At 38.5% G+C, this 20,044-nt stretch overlaps 1 protein-coding gene across 1 annotated transcript; it reads right to left on the reverse strand.

The window, feature by feature from the left end:
* Positions 1 to 1,485: 1,485 nt before the first annotated feature.
* On the reverse strand, positions 1,486 to 19,191 carry gsg1l2b (gsg1-like 2b). The gene is made up of 5 exons (XM_072373213.1): positions 18,712 to 19,191; positions 17,764 to 17,811; positions 15,253 to 15,405; positions 4,886 to 4,997; positions 1,486 to 3,691 (listed from the first exon to the last, which is right to left on the reverse strand). Exons 1-5 carry the CDS (start codon positions 19,010 to 19,012, stop codon positions 3,391 to 3,393), a joined length of 915 nt encoding a protein of 304 aa, XP_072229314.1. The 5' UTR covers positions 19,013 to 19,191; the 3' UTR covers positions 1,486 to 3,390.
* Positions 19,192 to 20,044: the final 853 nt, after the last annotated feature.

A 20,044-nucleotide genomic window follows, 5' to 3' on the forward strand; every position in this document is an offset into this window, starting at 1 on the left:
CCATGTTTTGTCTTTGAAGACATCTTGTCTGGACCTCAGAAACACTGAATAAGTAAAACTATATAAATAAACTTTAAATAGCCAAGTACTTGCACTTGTTGGTAACTGGACATAGTTGCTGGAATTGTGAGATACGAAGACACAGATTACCAGAATACTGTTGGACTCATTATTAATAGCCTACCAGGATAAGACACAAAACCAGGATACTTATTTCAGTGTAAACACAATCAGTAATTATTTCGATAACTATGTAAACAACTTAGACCACAGCTGAAGAAATAGCAAACCTTCACCTTGCTATTTACATGGGCTTGATTTCAATTATGTCTTAGGAGTAGATTTACTGAACGTTAATCTTACTAACATCCATCCATCCTTCCATTTTCTATACCGTCAATCCGTCGGTCAGGTCGCGGGGGGGCTGGAGCCTATCCCAGCGGTCATCGGGCAAAAGGCGGGGTACACCCTGGACAGGTTGCCAGTCCATCACAGGGCCACACAGAGACAAATGAGACAAACAACCACACACGCTCACACTCACTCCTAAGGACAATTTAGAGTCACCAATTAACCCAACATGTATGTTTTTGGACGGTGGGAGGAACAATGTCTGCAATTAAAGAATGTTGTTTCTGACTCTTTAGCAAACAATTGACCACAACAGAGCATCTCCTAGCAAGCATTGGTGTTAAGAAAATAAAATATTCTTTAAATGTTATTTTAATGATAGTTTTTGCAACAAAAATCTAGCTACCAAACAACATGTTTACTAGTTTTGCTGTAACCTGGCATGTTGTTTGTTAGCTAGCTAGGTTTTTTTTTATAACCTAGCAAGCTATCATGTATGTAAGTCAAAACTGGCATATTTGAAGGACCTGGAAAAACTCCTCGGATAAGGTATTAAGTATGTTATAAAAGCCAGTGCTTTAACTTAAAGCCTAACCTTAGTATTATTTGTGATATAATTAATCAAATACTCATATTTTACACAACCTAATCCTTGAAACAGAGCATGCTTTTTACAAAAATGAAATGTGAAAAATTTTACTAACTGAACAGATGTGATCAAATGTATTAACCTGCTGTTGAGGGACAAGAGCTCAACTGACTGAGCTAAAGCTGACACAACCATGTCTAAGTCTAGGTACTTATCATCTATTTCTGAAGGAGCCAAAATGGTATCAGATGGTGCAAAACATTTTGTGAAATGCCCTTATAACCTGAGTTCTATAATTGTGTTTCTTGTTGGTTAATGGTATAGAAACAAGAACTCTGACTAATAATCCAGAAATATCAAATGATCTGATCTCTTCCTATAAAGACAGTAGAGAAAAATGAGTAAGATGAGATGATGAGTAAGTAATGAGTAAGTAAGAATTTAGTTTTAATACTTTAAATCTAATCTTTATTTTTAAATTGAAAAAAAAAACAAGCAGGCAGACTTTAAAATTTGAATATCTTCACTGATTTTGTTTGCCTTGCTTTATTTTACCTGAACTCAAAGAGTTGAAGGAATTATTCAGATGTGAATCCCAGTAAAGAATGTGGGACCAGGGCGTCGTGACCCCTCTACATTCGGTAGCAACAATGGTTGCTATTGCCCTGATTTTTTGCAAAGAATAAAGAGCCTTTTCAGGACATTTAAGAAAGCCAAAATATGAAACGTAATGGTTAAATGTAACAAGAGGTCCTTTCTAAGCTGCCTCTGTTCCCTTTTGGTAAATCATACAGGCCAAATAGAGGGAGTAATGGTTCTCTGGGGTATGAAAGTGGGCATTTGTTAATCAAAGCAGGAATTTTTCAATCTGTGGGCATTTTTCTGTCACATGTTTTTGGCTAGAATCATTTGATAACTGCGCAGGAACTGGTTCTTACAGGAAAAATAGATGTTTGTAGATGCGAAGAAGGAGAAGTTATAAATGATATAGATAATTGAATTGAATATATAGATATTGCATCTTAATAGAACCAAATTCCCCAAAAAAGCTGCTCATTTACATATTTTTCTATTTCTGTTGTCAGGCAGCAAAACAACTCTAAAATTGAGAATGAATAGTGGCCCATTCAGACTACATGTTCACACACGGTCCCTTTGAATACACCATGTGGCTTTTGCTCTGCACTAATGAAAGCGCAACACAGCATCATCTGCCAAAACCACCAATCACTTAAGTTAAAGAAAACTGATTGAAAAAAATCCCATTTTAATTGACAAAAGCCGATATCTGTTCTACAGAGACCTCCACTTGAATAGAGAGGATCAGTGCCGCATCAGTGTGTGCTTACACACAGCAAACTGGCATTGTGGGTGACCACATAGTTGCTGGTTAGAGCGGCATGTTCCTCGATGGTGGCTCCCTCTTCCTGTGTTCCATGTCATTATACCTCCCTTGTTCGGAATTGTATTGCTTACATGTCAACTTTAATGACGGCGCATTAGTCTTGCCCGACAACTGTGTGTCAAGAGCATTAGGCCAAAGTTCACTCTAATGCAAAAACAAACTTTATCTTCTGCATTTGCACTTATCATTCACTTGCAAACGGTGTAATAAAACTGAGCTTTTCACAAACAAATTTCAAAGTGAGGATATGTGTGTACTTAGCAAACTTGGGTTTTTAGGAAACAATGACATCTCTACTTACTTTGCCCATTCCCACTATTACTTTGTGTAATATGCATGTGTTGGAAACCACAAAAACAATGGCGCCTTTATACCAGATTCTCTACATCTGGCTTGCTTTGATTGGACTAAATGTAGGCTTACAACTACATTTGGCAGTGCTGCATCACCTTACTGCTACCCACAGATGTGTGCCTTAGCCAATATTACAATACTGTCACAGTATCCAACATTCAAAGTCTGCCATAAACCACTTTTTTCTGGATCAGACTCAGTTGGAAAAAGTCAATGATGCTCTAATGATATAAAGTTTTCTGAAGAAATGGATGGAAAAACATCAGTTTGAAGAAACATTGAGGCTTTAGTTTCAGCTTTAAAGCTGCCTAGCTCATTGTTGAAGTTTAAAAGATTTTATAGCTTTCATCAGCAACTCGCTGGTGGACCTGAAACATCTCGTAAGCTAAAGACCCAATCGTACCTACTAGGAGCTGGTAAAGACTAATAGAAATAAATGTCAGACTTGCATTAATCAGGTGGCCCAAAACATGACTTCAACTAAATGGTCACTTTGTTCTGTGTCTGTTAAATAACTAACTTTTAGCTAGTATGTTAGTCACGTTGTGTTTAGTCACGGGTTGTGGTGGAAAAACAAACCATCAGAGGTCTCAGCCATGATGTCATGACCTATTTCTATAGTATTTACACTGTGTCGCACATGAACATGTCAATGACATTCTGATGTTTGAAAATGCTACACCCTACTCGTCTAACAATACTCCTCTCCCTGTGGATCGGGCAGGTCATTGAGGTCCAGGAAAATGGAGGTGTTGGAAAGTTTGCGGCCGTTTGATGACAGGTCCAGCAGCTCCTCAGCTGTACTCGGCACTGAGCTGATGTACATGTCCCACACCTGCTCTGGAGAGTCCAGCTCCAGCAGCTTTTGCTTGATTTTCAAGTTCTTCTCAATGTTCCTTCTCTTGTGCTTGAACTCCAGGATGGTTTTGGTGTAGCGGTTGATTGTGGTGACCGAGGATGCCATGCAGGCCGTGAAGGAGCTCCATGCCAAACTAAGAAAAAAAGCCAAAAAATTCATGTCAGCCACTTTATTCAGTAGGATATTATTGTTTTGAATCTAAGAGGTTGAAATATGGAAATGTTAGAACTTGGATCAAAAGATATGAACTTGTACTGCTAATTTCACTACTTACTACGACTAAATGATATCAAGAATAACTTCTAACCTGGAGGCCAAAGATGAAGATAAGCAAGTACCAGCATAATCTTTTAAACTTTGTATTGTCAGGAAAGCTTTTCCTCAACGATCCTGACACAACAACCATGGTTTTCCCAAAAATAACAACTTCCGAAAAAAGGATCTCTCATTATTTCAGCATGCTGACATAACAATTACGCTACAAGAACATAATCAGTTGTCAAGACTGTTTTGTCACTTAATAATTAGTGCATGACAGGAAAAACAAGTATGTTTTGACAAGTGTTTAGCAGACAAACAATAACCAAAGGAACAAAATGCCTCTTTGGACAGCTTTTCATATTAACATAATTCAGCTGTTGCATCTTCCACACTGTCTACGTCCTCACACGGCTGCTCCTGGAAGTGCTTTCTTGTGTTATTGTGTCTTTGTACTGAATTTATATTGTGTTTTTGAAGTCTTGATGAATGCTTTACAGCACAAGACCCATTCACTGATTCCCACACAAATTTATACAGTACCTATTACTCTGCATATTCAGTTCTATAATCCGTCATATATTGATGGCCACTCCACCTCCGGGGCCACAGACGCCTTTGGCAACAAAACTGGCAAAGTGTGAGCACTTTCCTGGAGGGTGTCATTCATGCCTTGACAGTCCCTTGTCAAGACATTCCATACTCACAATAACTGCTGGAGGTCAGGCAACGTCACTCAGGGTCAACGCTGCAGTGCTGCAGTGCTGATGGAGTGCTGAAGTATACTTCTAAAAAATCCTTGTTTCATCTTTCGTGGAACACATTTTGTGATAAGAGTAACTTTATGCTTTTATTCCCAGATGTTTTTTTTCTGTCACTTTGAAGACTCCTTGCATGTAAAGGACTTTGTTGTCTTGTATGCATCCTGTTTTATCAATCATTGTCCGCATTGTTATTAAACCGTCTCAGGCTCAAAGTTGTTAATGCTTGTCTTTGGAAAGCTGTTAAAGACTCAAATCAAAGAGACATGAAACAGGGCAATGCAGAACTTAAGTAAAATCTCACTCACATATATGACCAACTGTAGTCCCATGTTTGAGGTTTCCAGTCCTCTGGACCCATGCTAACAGTCAGTTGGAAGGCTGTGGTAAACATCATGTGTGCCACCATACCCAGCAGACCTGCAACATGTAAGGAGGTAATGAGCGAAACTAATTCTGACCAACCAGTTCACTTCTCAATTGTCACCACTTGGTGGCAGTGTAGCACAACATGAAGCTGAACAGCAGCTGCACTACATAATTGTACATGTGGAAAACCAAATCAACTGAATGAAACATGTTATCTTCATGCAGCTTTCTACATCCACTAAAACACTATACAGCTTCACTAATGGAAAGGGATTTCCCTTCTAAAGTTATCAGATATTTCAATTTTAAATATGAAATGTATTCTTTTTTGTTATTTCCACCCTATGATCCTGCAAATTTTACTCATGACACTTTGCGGTGGGTCAGGTTAAGAATTACTATTATGTTTATGCATTTTGGCAGACGCTTTTATCCAAAGCAACTTACAGGTAGGGTAAGGGGGTCTTGCCTAAGGACCCCTACTGGAGGTAGCACTTTTTATGCAGGGGATTTGAACCCATGTCTCCCACACAAAAGGTGGAAATACCACTACACTATCCAGTCCACTTTGCTAACTCTTTAAATACAAGATAGTGTATAGAAGTTGCAGAATAACGCATCATTTTTAACAATCTAATAATCTCAAAAGAATGACACATGGAAAGGATGCTTACTCAGAAATTTGCCAAAAGTACATTACACTTAAAAAACAACCCTTAGAATGCACTTTCACTTGTAATATAGTTCCAGTTTTGTTTTATTTGTAAGATCTGCTAGTACCTTTTCTGACAGGTATAGGGAAACAGCCAAAGTATATCCTACATTAGCAGCAGATTCTGAGGTTTGTAAGTGAGTCAAACCTGGTAATGCTGTTTTTTAAAATGGTGTATGATTACATCATCTGACCATGATCACATATCCTTGTCAATATACATTTATGGTGTCAAAAAATATAATACTGGTCAACTATGTGTGCCACAGCCAGTGTTTCTTTGTCAGTTTCAACAGGTTCCTCATTGGGATGAGTGAATCTGGGATGAGTGAACATTACAGCAGATTAACACAAAGTTTCCTCAATTCCATCCAATTTTTAACTAAGGCAACACTAACTCCAAGCACATCAGACGATTGAAGAGCTGTGGCCAAGCTAAAAAGTTTTTGAGAAATAAGCAGTGGTAAAATCTATGGGTGTTGATGAAACCAATTATAATTGTTTTCAGTGCTCACAATAACAGGATGCTGATTTGTCTGAGAGTAAATAGGCGATTGCAAAACTGTGTGTAAAACCTAGTTGAGGTTAGAAGTTATAGTTGGCCAATAATATAACTAAAGGATTATTGGCAGAACCAGGTTATACACATGCAAAGGGTGTTACTGCAATGTCATAGAGAAACCAAAGTGATAATAAAAATGAATGAATAAATAACTCATTCAAATCCAATTGATATCCATGACTGTAATGAAAGCAGTGTTTCTTCACTGTAAATCATATGGCTCGCTTCAAATGTTTATATCAAGTTGGTAGTTTTTGGACACATCCTTTATTGGAGAAATCCTCAACCTAAATTCCATGGCTCCATGTAGCCTAGAGATTGTAGAGATTACAGCATGATAGTTGAAAAAAAACTGAGTGACAGAAATGGTTAAAACCAAGTTAAAATGCTTAATGACAGAGAAAAGAACCTGTGATTGACAGGCAACCCATCCAAAGGTGTATCCTTCCTTTTGCCCATTAGCAGCTGGGATAGGGTCCAGCGCCCCCAATCCCCTGCATTAATATAAGTGTGTATAGAAATAGAAAAATGGATGGAAGAAAGATATATCATGTGTTGAACAAGCAGTAAACACCTGCAGGGACTGCAGTGCATAAGTGACAGCCTGCACATCAACAACTATGACAGCTAGGGTTGGGTTTAATACACAACCCACCCCAGAGACCTATCCAGTCAATTTGCAATGTGAGGCATTCTTTTAGGGGCTGGCAATCGTAAAGACAATTTATCAAACACTAACATTTAGCAACACATTGTTAGCTGTGTGCTAACTCAGTCAAGTGGAAGGCAAGTATTAAGTTTGTGCACTTGTTTCACTTCAGCTCAGTTTGAAATTGAGAGTCTCAACAACTGCTTTGATCCTCTTTTTGTGGGCTCTTTCTCATGTATCCACTTTTTCCCACGTTTCCACACAAATCATTTAACACAATGGAGTGGTCAGAGTCCACCGTGCACTGGAAACAATTGTAGACATACCTTAATGACTACAACTGTATCGTCCATATCTCCAGTCAGTGTTATTCTTTGACATTTTTACATGTCATTTTTGTTTTTCACTGTCGACCATGTATCGCCCAAAAAATAGAGGAGGAAAAAAAATCAGCAAGTGGAGCCTTCCAATCCGATTACCACATAAGCCGCCCAAATCCCTGGACTGCACCAGATTCAGCAGCAAACACCTAAATTCTCATTTCATCCCTATCAATGGTCATGTTTATTCTCAAAGCAATCCCTGAGCAACATTATCATAATTATATGCAGATCAGGGACAGCTTTGTGTCAGGATGAATGAAACATTTCTGGGTCTCAGCACATTTTACAATGGGAAATTATGCACTTTCAGTACATGTAAGGTGAAGTTGCAAATGTCAATCCGACTAATCTTTTTTTAAGAAAAAAAGCACTTAATGGGGACATGTTACACTGGGGATGTAATACTCCCGATACCCTTCAGGTGTACCACAATTTAGCCTTATTCTACGCTAGGGGGCATCAAAATCAACCAAAATGAAGACAAGAGGTATTTACAGAATAAGACGCTGAAGAACTTTCAATAAAAATATGATCTTGTTTCTCATTTATCTGTTCTTCTCGTGTGCACAAACCTCAGTTAAACTTTTACAAATATTGATAGTAATACTGATATTGGAAAATCAATATTCAGACACATTTTTTTCTCCTGGTGAACTCTTGACATGTATCATCAGTCTTCAGTGCTCTCATGCCAAACATAAACACCACGTTTTATTCAAAGTTCCAGGCACATTAACAGGGATTTGTTAACAGCTAGTGTTAGCAAGTAAAATCCAAGATAGTGCCAACCATCTGCAAGCTTGGTTATTGGCCTACCTAGGCTATCTGAGCTCTACAAGTAAATAACTCATCAAATGTGATAAGGAATAACTCCTTCTGTTCTCTCAATTTCTACAGCTAATACAATGTTCTTTTGGACATTGGACATTGGACATTGGACATTTGAACAGTAATACCACTCTTGGATAGTGTAGTGGTATGATTGCCACCTTTCGTGTGGGAGACGTGTTCAAATTCCCTTCATGAAAGGTACTACCTCCTGTGGGGTTCCTTAGGCAAGACGCCCTTACCCTATCTGCCTACATGTAAGTTGCTTTGGATAAAAACATCTGCCAAATGCATAAACATAAACAACACATCTACCAATACACCAAAAGGTCAAATGTGTAGCATTGATGTTCTCGTTACAATGCACTACTGGGAATCTTGGCTCCTGGCACTCATGTGATGTTTTTTTTTTGACATGTACAATCCGCAAAAATATGCGAAGCAACATTACCCCTGTTTTTACAGCAGCACTCCATGACAATAGCAATGCTCCCCCAGCTCCCCCATCCACTGAGACCCAACGCTGTCCTTCACAGGGAAACAAAGGAGGAGTTGCCATATATATATATATATATATATATATATATATATATATGGATATTACACTATACAGTTGTATAATAGTGTAATCGTACGTTGTAATAGGCATCCATGTGCCTCATTTGCTTATTTTTCAAATATAAATATGTGTACATGCTGACTACATTTGGGATATTCTTTTAAACTAATGTATTATGTTGCATGGACAAGGGAAACCAAGATGAACCACTAACAAGCTATGCTCCCTGTCATTTTCATTTGTAAATATTTAACTGTATTGTGCAAAGCATGCAAAAGTAGCTTAAGGTACTTCCTCACATCATAAAGGGATTTTTTTGTCTCGCTGCCACACACCTACTGTTCCCATCGACACCTCAGACCCAAGCTCCTCCATTTTCATTATATGCCGCATAATTGACAAGTGTAATAAACTTTAATCTAGCCCCTTGAATTCTTCCTCTAGACCTCATTACCATAGTGTCTCTCATGCTTCTCACCCCATTAAAAGGAGTAACAACTTTTAAATGCCTTTCCAAATTCAAACATTTCAATACAGCAAGCCCTCTGCAATCTTATATGCTTTGGAGGCTATTTACAAGCCTACACACCGTGACAGATGATGCAATATGAAATGTCAGAACCTTTTTTTTTCCTTTTTTTTGCAGAGAGATAAAACCCCAACACTTTAAAAGGTTCATGTTCCTTGTTTACGCAGCTCACTTCTCCAGACGGTGAGCTTTATTTAAATAAAATACAACACATGCAGACAAGGTTGAGAGAATCGGTTACAATTCAAAAGAAAGTCAGAATGGAGAAAGAAAACCCTCAGTATGGCTACGAAAACAAAACTCAGAGCAACTTGAATTTAAGGGTGTTCCTGCCACAAAGGAGCATTCTGAGTGCAACTCCTGTCAACTGAAAATGCAAAAATGAGGACACCATAACAGGATGACTGATGGATTGTCAACAGCTGCTATGTGATATGCTGAGATGGTGTCAGCTCTGTGAACTTCACGTGTGCAGGCAGGTGAGTGTTTGGTCTTTTCCCTGATCTATCTGTTCCTTACTTCTGCTATCTGTTCTGCAGAAAGGTCTGGGCCACATTGTCTGTTTCTTCACCTGAAAATCTCTGGTGTTCTTTTGTGAAAACAGCTTTAGTGGCATCTGTGTAAGTTAGCTGTAAGGTAGCTAACTATTTCTTGCAAAAGACTTGGTGGATGGCAGGATGGTGGATGTTCTTTAGTCTACATGGACAACAACCCCTACCCCCTGAGCCCTGCTAGGACATTTCAGCTCAGGAAACTTTCCTTTACAAAATTCCTCCACTCAGAACACCAGGCCACATCACCAACATCACTAGCACTTTTCCTATGCACTAGACAGCATGGTCGTCCACTTGAGATAACTTTTACAGCCACTATAGTAATTTATGCACCAACAGCTAACATTTACAGCTAAACTAATCAAACAGCGTTAGCTTAGCTTACTAATAAGCTAGTTTTAATGTCAGCAAGCTTACTTTTACTGTAGTGTTGTTTTTATAACACTGTAGATGTGTTTGTGTGTGTATAAAGTATTAACATACTAAGTTTGGAACTCAAGCAAGCCGCTGTGATTGATGGGCAATTCTGCAATTCAGCTTAGTATGAAATGAAGTGATGAACCATTGTTTATTTCTTCCATACAGTTCCCATTGGTGGTCACCAGCCGAGCTATTCCTGCGAAACAGCAGTGAGAATGTTGAATGGGGTTAGCTGACCATGCTAAAAAAGTGGAAAACAATTCAATTTAGCAGTAAAAACTTGCTGAGGTCTTGATTGAAGGAATTTGAAGTTGAAAAAGAAATTAGTGAAACAATTTGAAGCTGATTGAAAAAAGGCAGAATTGTTTAAATGGCTGGAAAAATGGCAGAAGTGTCAACAAAGAAGAGCTGAAGGGTTAAAAACAACAAAAGGATTTCAAGCAGAATGAAAATAAGTGAAAAGTCTTGAAAGTTTGCTAAATCATTCTAAAAAGTTAAAATGGAATGGATATGCCAGCTTAATTGGAACCTTAAATTGAATTTTAAAAGTTTAGAAGTGGCAGCTAAAGAGCATTTCAATACAGAGAAGAACAGTTCTCATAAAAAAAAGTCAAAGGTTAAATGGATCACCAGAACACTGATGCTAAATGGGAAACAAGGAAACACACAGAGAAGAAAGAAAGATATGGTTTCATTCAAAGCAGCTGATTTGAACAATGGGCTGGAATGAAATGGGCTCACATTCAACTTCAAGGTCGAAGTAATGAAGACACCTGAAGATGCCAAAGTAGCAAAAGAGAAGTGGAATTTTATTAGAAAAGCAGTTGCTTAAATCCGTAATTAGCACAATATTCTATAAAGAAGGTCAAAGGTCATGTGAGTAATTGTTAAAATGGCTGCAGTGTAATATGTAACAGAGGAGTGGAAGAGAGATGTCCTCACAGTTATAGGAAAGTTTGTGAACAGCTGCGGCTTAATGAGCTCACATCCAGCAGATATGGACAAGGAGGAGAAAATGGCTGAAGGGATACTATGACCTCCTGTGAGAAAACTATTATACATGAAAACAATTTGAAGACCGTCAGCACCAGAAGGGTTAGAGGAACGAGGTAATGTAGTTTTTATTTCAATGGAGTGAAAGATGTTGAAACGGCAGCGAGTTGAACACAGTTGAAGGTGTCTGCTGTGTCAGACCAAACTTTCCATTAGTGAGAGTTTGGTATTGAGAGAATTTGAAAAGTTTCTTTCGCTTTCTTTCGCTTTCTTTCAAGGCTCATAGCTGAAATTCTGTAAATGTCAGCTCGTTGGTCGTTGCATTGGCTGAAAGAGGACAAATGCTCCTATGTTTTAGGGTAGAATTTATTTCTGCAAGTCAAACTGAATGAAAGTTAGAGGAATTTGTTTGAAAAATGTAGTTGAATATCAGACAAAGCTGAAGTTTATCAGTGCGGCACTCTGCTGGCTCCTCATTCATAAAAACCAAGAAGAATAAAAGTTAAGTATTTTAAAAAGTATAAAAGCCAGTAATACCAAAAGATATTGCACCCATCTCCTGAATGAGCTGAACATTTGAGACCAAATTTGTTGAAATCGGTGAAAATATGTAGGAGTAGTTAAACGTCAAAAAATGTATATTGTGAGAATGAGAAATAAACCAATGAGCAGTAAAACACCAAATTAAATTTTTTTTTTTATTATTTGATCAAAAACTGTTTTGATCAATCAGAATACAACCTGAATAAATGCATAGAAAATTAAGTAATGACAAGTCAAACAAGCAAACTATAAACTAGTTCATGTAATTACTTTAGCTTTTTTTTTTAATTACTTTAATTACTTGAGACATTAACTCACTTGGCTCCTGTAATCGCACTAATGTTTAATGCTTTGTAATATCTCCAGGGTATTTTTCATGAAACTGTTTATGTGTTTGTGTATTTGTGGTCTTGGTGTGTGTTGTTTGTTTTACGCTGCTGTCTTGGTCAGGTCACACTTGGAAAAGAGATTTTAATCTCAATGAGTTTTTCCTAGAAAAATAAAAGGATACATAACTCTTATGACTGTAAATATTACTGAATAATATTATCAACTCCTGGGTTTAAATCTAATCGACAGTTTATTGAATAGCTGAGAATAGCAAGTGAGAGGTTTGAGTGTTATTTAACGAGCATGAACACAGTTCTGTTCATTGCTTCACATGCTGGCAGGAGTTCATTATTTATTTGTTCTGAGTCAAAAATCAAAGCTGTAGTCGGCCTCGGAGAATCCAGTTCTTACACCAAATTTATCAATATGTAGCCTTGAGTGTAGCAACTTTTAAATATCCATGTGTCTCTGTAAGGAATTCCCAGAAGTTGTCCAAAAAAGAGACCAACTTTTAGATCACAATAGACATAAAGGAAAAATTGTGTAGTTTTCCAACTATTGACTATGGCTTTTGGTCAAAATATATTTGTCACACCACCACTTTAACACTTTTTTTTAATTAGGCCAAAAGAAGACAAGGAGGAAGGTTTGTTTCTGGTTCTGGTTTTTATGATAAACTGATACCCTTGAGAAGTTGTAAATTACAGATCTGCTAGCGGACATCGAGGGAGAGTCATATTTGTCAAAATAATCATAAACCTATTATAAATTCACATAAATGGTATTGTCACGTTTTATATCTTGCCTGATCATAATTTCAAAAGTTGTTGTACAGTAGCACCCACCTTCAATTATTTCCTTAAGGTTTCTAATAAAAGATACAGTGTATATCTCACAAATGTTATATATGACAGAATGGGGTAAAACCGTGGACCCAGGCTGTACACGGGACACAACTCTTCAGAAAATGTCTGTTTCAGACACTTCCTCGAATTTGACCTGGTGAATCAGTAAAATGCTGCAAGTCACTGCTTTTGAGCCAAGTATCTTTTACTGCTGATTCCCTGCTCAGAGAGTGGTGGTCGGCATCATTTTCATAGATGGATTAGTGAGAAGGTCATTGTTATAATTCCTGCACTGAGAGTTGGAGGCAGACTGCAAACTAGCTGAAAATCTTCTCAGGGGCTTTGGGACAGCAACTGGCCTGAATGTGTGACTGGACAGATGCCAACATGGAAGGGGGGTAAAACACTGAATTATTTTGATGTTGAACTAAAATGAACGGGAAACGAACATGTGCTTACTTTGTTTCTGAATTGCATATTTAAAGTAATCCAAATTTGTTACTACCAAAAAGTACGAATTTTATCAGGACACAGTGGATCAGGTTCAGGTGTGAGAAGGCCCAGCAGAGAGAATTCTGAGAATTTGTGTTGCATGTTTTAGATATTTCATTTCTTTAACCCAATTCAGGACATGTGCTGTTTAAATTGTCTGCTCTGCTCATACATTCTGACCATATGGTCCTTGAGCTGGGGTTGGTGGAGGGGTAGCGACCTGCTTTTTGGATGATGGTCCCACCTCAAGTTTTGTAACTGCTTTTACATTTTATTCCAGAAAACTCCTGTTTCTTTTAAAGAAGACTTAAAATAAAAGATAATAAAGACTTTGCACTGAAATCTCATCTGTTCGTGGTCTTTCGAACCTGTGTGCTTTACCCTCATCTTTAATATCTCGAGGGTGGAAATGTCTGACAACTTTCCCTTTTAAACGGTACTATTTGTAGCTTAAAGAAAACCTAAATTCCCTTTGTCATAGGCCCCCCTCCTACAATGTTAGTATACTACACTTTACTGGTATGACTCCTCCTTCTCGGCTCCTCTAAGTAAAGTTACATACCTGTTTCATAACTGTTTTGTACATGATTATGTGCTGTTGACAATACATGTACCCAGATATCCATAAAGTGCTTAAGATACCTCCTCTTATTGGTAATATTGATAGTAGAATAGGATATATCATGAGTATGACTGGATGAAGACACATTCACTGTGAAAGAAATGGACGCAAGGGATTGTTGGAAAGAATTTTGGCCTTTTTCATTGCATTAAAGATTCTCCAGTGTTTTCTGTGCTAAAGGGTATAATTGGGAAGCACTAAAGCTTCTTTAAACAAATGGATAATTCGAACAGCTCTAATTATGGCTACTGTTTAGATATTCATTGCTTAGACATTTCATTCAGTTTGGAACCTTATTGAGCAAAAAGACTGTTGGACTGGATCGTTACAGTGGTAGTTCCTTCAAAAGTAGGTGTGAACAGGAGCAAAGTGACTTACAAAATTAAAGAATTACCAGATATGTAAATGGGTCTTAACAATACTGTGACAACAGTGTGTAGGAGCTGCTAATGACTCTGGTAATGTCGAAATAACATTTATGTTAGCAATAGATGATACTGTAGGTAGCGTGGCTTGATAGCCCCAATTTTCTATGCACAGCTAGTGAGAAAGTGAAGTTGGTGTCAGGCTGCACTGAAGTTGGTAAAATGATGTTTGTTTATGCCTAATGTTGGAAGGATACCATTAGCACCAAGGCTGTCTTCTTTTTACTGCATGCTAACCTTCAGGATAATGGTTTTATGCTGTCCATTGTACAGATCTGCATTGTCTCTTATTCCTGCAGTGCATTTTTTTTTCTCTTGGTAAGAACCTTTATCTCTCTCTTTTTCCATTTTCTCTAACCAATTTGACCATTTTGAACAATTTCATAGCCAAACTAAACCAAAGCCAACCAGGCAGCAAAGATGGAAGATGGAGCTCCCTCATAATAATGCAAACCATTGTGACGTGCCCTCACATTCTCTGCTGAGTCATACATGCTAACATCAGTGGCTTTCTGTATTCTGGGTAGAAGATAACTAAGTTTAGCATTTTTTTCAAAAGCAGAATCCAAACTTAACTGAACAAGTGTACTTGTGTCAGTGTTTATAGGCTCTACTTGCATAAGTCAACCAATATTGCTGTAGACACAGTTTCACAAACAATGTCCAAGAAAGGTTTATTCTTGTCTTTTCTTTTGCAAAATAGTACAATAGTAATTCCAAATTTTCTTAAAATGTGAAGATAATTCAAATTCTACTTCTATAATAATACGAATAATAACAACATATGCATCCAAATCCTAAAACTTGACTCATGTACTCCATTTTATGTGACACATGGTAAATATCATGACACCTCTCACCTGAGAGCACAGTGAATATGGCAGCGAAGGCGTTGAGCTTGAGGCCATCGATGACGTTACCAAAGTGACACACTTCCAGAGACATGAGGATGCCCCCAGTGGCCAGCAGAAGGATGTACAGGCACTCTGCCACGATGCACAGCCACAGCACTCCTGTGAAGACAGTTTGGTAAAGCAACAGCAAAGAGGAAGAACACAGAGAGACATCCATGTCGCAATGATGGTTGGGAAAATGATGTGAGGTTGATGAGGTGCAATGCAAGGGTGAGAAGAAAGATAAGCTTTAGCTATGGTGAAGGACGAGGGCAGGGATGGAAAAGAGGGAGGAGGGGGAGGAATAATGAGTAACGAAAGGTCTACCAGTTCCCCCATAGCCCATATTATTAACCTTCACAGGGAGAGAAAGGATAAATAAGATATATTAAGAGACACACAACATCCTGAGAAAGGTCTGTGTGGATGGTAGAATGAAATATCGGCAGATTTAAACTTAAGCTGCAGTGGAATTGTTCACATCACCCAAGGGCAGGAAGTTACTGTGTGGTTAATTAATCACAGGTTGTGTAATAGATGTAATATGCTTGTCACCCAAAGTATCCCATTGTGGTTCCATGAATATAGTTACATCCTTCAGCTAAATGGAATGTCACACTTTAGTAAAACATCTCTTTACATGCATTTGAAGTGGGCTTGTGGAAAGGCTTAGGAAATGTTCTGAGTGCATATTTAAGGCATTGCAATTACATGCAAACAGGCACATATGATAAATGCTTTCCTCTTACATCTCTTCAATATTTCTACTATTCTATTTATATGATATGTTGTAGAGTGAGGAGGGACGTTAAACTAACAATCTCTTGCTTGGAGGTGGATGAGTTAATACTGCCCATGTCCCTGGTGGTCTAGTGGTTAGGATTCGGCACTCTCACCACCGCGGCCCGGGTTGGATTCCTGGTCAGGGAACATTTCTTTCGTTAATTAATTTAGTTTCTTTAATTATCCCTGTTTCCCTTCCTTAAGAATGGCTTCTTGACAGCCACCCTTCCATGGAGAGCATTTCTAATGAGGCTTGGGCCAACAGTAGATGGATCAACTGAAGGTCCTGTTGCAGCTCTTTGCTGAATTTTTTCTCAATTTTTATGGGGTCTCAAAAGTTCTTACAGGAATTAACTGCCTTTTTCAAGAATTATTGTTGGTGCCTTGCCTCTGAAGGCGATCTGAAGATCATCTTCTAGATGGGGAAACATAATACTTTCTTTAACCTCTGTTTTATTTAGGTTTATGCACATAAACAGCCTGCTTAGTTAAATCTGGCTTTGGTTTTCAGAAATAAATCGTTCATTATCATTGTTAAGGTAGTTATAAACAGCAGTTTCAATATTGAAGTCAAGTGCTTTGTTGGCCCCTCCATCCACCCAAACCTCCTCCTAATGCAAACTTTGTCATTTTATAACTACTTTACTACTATATTCTTCTTCACCTGTTATAACTATTATGGCCACTAGAGGCTGCTGCCAATATGAAATCTACAAGCCTCCTTTTTTGTTGTTGTTGAGAAGATAAAGCAAAACATATTTTCATCTTTCCTGCTTGATTTAGGAATTTGTTCTGTCTAGTTCGGGGCCATGTGTTGTTAATGTGGATTTCATTTATCTACTGTAATTACCCATTAACAAAGGAACAAATATTGTCAATGACACACCAGGTTTTTCCTGACCACTTTAAACAACAGCATCCATGATTTCCAAAAAGGCTGTTACATTTTGGTCCACCAGACTGTTTTCCTCTTTGTAGTCCACCTTAAACGAGCTCACGCCCAGAAAATGTTGCTGGATCTTGTTTTAATGTTTCTTCTTTGTATGGTTCAGTTGAAACCTTTTTGCGGTTGTTGAAAAAATAGATTCATCAGGCAAAAACAGCATCTTTTCAGCCCAAACAAAAGAGACCGCATGAGAACAATGCTTGACTGTTTGCACAGAGGAATGCAGCAGGAATCAGGTTTCAGCAAAGCAGGAGAGCCGAGGCAACTGATTTGCTGCCAGATGAAGATATAAAAGCAATCGATTTTAAAGAACACATGTGTACTTATTTCCCAGCGGTGCAAGTAATTACTCCACCCAGAGATGTGTAATATCCCCAAGAGCCATTCATTTTTGTTAGGCTAAAGTATTTTAAACCCATTAGAAAAAGAAACATTAATAAAAGGGGAATTAGCATAATCCTGCCAGTGTTGCTTGGAAGGAATTGCTGATTTCAAGCTGATTGCCTGATAACTTTAACCGGAAGTTTATCATTACAAGCGTTATATAGATGTGTCAACCAACAGATCTAAGTGAAAAAAACCAGCTTTGTCTGACTTTGCTTGGTCCCTTTTCTCAGCCTCTTATGATTCTTGAATCATTGTTCAGCACCAGTGAGGCAACTGCAGACTTGCAAGGAAGTCTGAATTTTTCTGTATGACTGAACATGTTTTTATGTTTATATACAAAATCTTATAAAATATATTCTTACCTCTTTCATTTGGTGGTGCCACATAAATGAAACTTCTGCATTTCTCACCTGAAAAAGAGTGTAAATGAGACATTTAACTGACACGCATTGACTGCAGGCAACACTGTAACATTCTGATAAATTCATCTGTATCCCATCATATTGTCAGACTGATGTTAGGAGCCACAGGCAGACTCTCTGAGACAGGGATAAAGATGTTATTTAGAATTTAAAGATACAAAAATAAATAAATAGATAAACCACAGTCTGATCCAATGTGAAGGGATTTATTTTCTGAGTTTTCAGTAACACATTCTCCTCCCATCAGTGAAAATCTCTGGTGGGAGTTTGCTGGGCTAAAATCTAACAGTCAACACAACAAATGCTTTTATGGCACCTTGAAGACAAAAACCAAACTCTGTAGCCTATATTGTTGACATGCAGTGTATACAGCCAAAAGCTGGCTCTTCTGCAGATGACCTGTAAATCAGCTGAGCAGGTTCCACACACACAGTGAAGAAAATGAAATATCAGGCGCAGTGTGCCAGTAACCTTGCTTTTATGGGGGCATTAAAACCAAGGCGCAAGGATTTCTCAGATAATGACTCATACTTTGTCAGCTGGTGTCAGTTTTTTAGATAGCATCATATAAGATTTATTACTGAAAAAAAACCTGATGCATTTTGGACATACAAGGACCAAACAAAAGTTCTGTATCTACTATGTTTTGGATGTCCACAAAACGTCAACGCTGAGGAGCAGATTTTATGTGTTTGGTCATTTAAAAAAACAACAACTAATTAGCTAATACATGAATCTGCTCGGTCCTGGTAAAAGAAGGAAAAAAAGAAAAACGACGCTGAGATATTTTTTTTCAGTGGTTAATAGACCAACGCGCCTTTCTCTCCGCGCAGTGCCCGCGCGCCGCTCGGCGCTCCATCACTCAGCCCGGTGCCCACACAAATTTACCGGTCATGTTGATGTTCTGCTCGCAGGAGAACCAGATGCCGGTGTGAAACTTCCTCATCACGTACTTATCCTCTCCGGTCTCCCAGATGTACTGGACCAGCCGCGTGTCGTTGATGTTGGAGCTGTTGAACGTGATGCAGAACGACTGCTTGGTGGTGACCGGGCCGGTGCAGAACGGTTTCACCACTTTTCGCAGCCCCTCGCACCAATAGCTGGTTGTGAGCGCCGACACGGCCAGAAACAAGGCGAGGAAGTTCAAGGTGAGAGCCAGAGAGGCTCTCCGCCGCCGGTCTATCCCCATGACAGTAGCCCGGAGGAGTGACGACGCCTAACTTAATCCCCCCCCCGGCCACCTTGTATGAGACTGGATTCAGGTGACTTCTCTTCCTCAAATCCTCATAATCCGGTTATTCCGTTAATATTTCCGCCGCTAATTAACGGAGCGCGTCTGGCTCAGATGGTGCGCCTCGCACATCTGCTCCTTCAATGCAGCTCACTCTCATTTTATTGCCCCCCCCCCCACTTATGCACTCCACCCTCTCAGCACACACACACACCACCAACTCTCAGCATCACGCAAAGACGTAGATGAGTAGCGGAGTGTGTACCTCCATGGGCTCAAATTAACATTTACTATCATTCTTACAGTTTTGTCATTGGCCATTTTTCAAAGTCTCCAATTCAAATTCCTGCACTTATTTCTCAGGAACGTTTAGACCTCAGCAGCTACACAAAAACAATGGGCTTCCTGAAGGCCATCAATTACTCTCTTTGGAGAAAAAAAACAACAAAAAAGTTGTATTTTTTTCCTTTTGTGATGGACCCAACGTCCTGTAAATGGTCAGAAAGTTGGATCCAGACAAAGACCACAATCAATTGTAGCCTCCAGGCTCCAGCTCTAAAAAGATCACCCTAAAACCTTCAAGTTGATATCCACCAGATCCGACTGTTTCTTCTGATCTTTTCTTTAAAATAGAAAATTATAAGCCCTTTAAGCATTTCATTTTCTTTCTTCACTCCTTCTTCAGTGTTAAATGAAACAAAACAACAACAAAAAACATGTTGAATTGATGTCCAAATAGAAAACAGTGTGTTTAATAATTGCTTGTTGACACATCTGTATCATACAACTAAGATTCCGGCGCGGGAGAGAACTAAAAGCATAAATTAATTTCTCTTAAACAAGTCATATATTTCAAGCAAGATGCATGTTAACCAGAAAACAAGTTCCATATTTAAGGATCTCTTAATCTCACTAAAATTTGACCTCTGCTTGTAAAACATTTTTAGTCTAGGTGAATTTATGAAATCCCTTTTTCCGTTTTTTCAGATT

This window comes from Leuresthes tenuis, unplaced genomic scaffold (assembly GCF_036924035.1).
Source record: "Leuresthes tenuis unplaced genomic scaffold, fLeuTen1.0.hap1 SCAF_20, whole genome shotgun sequence".
Taxonomy (NCBI): Eukaryota; Metazoa; Chordata; class Actinopteri; order Atheriniformes; family Atherinopsidae; genus Leuresthes; species Leuresthes tenuis.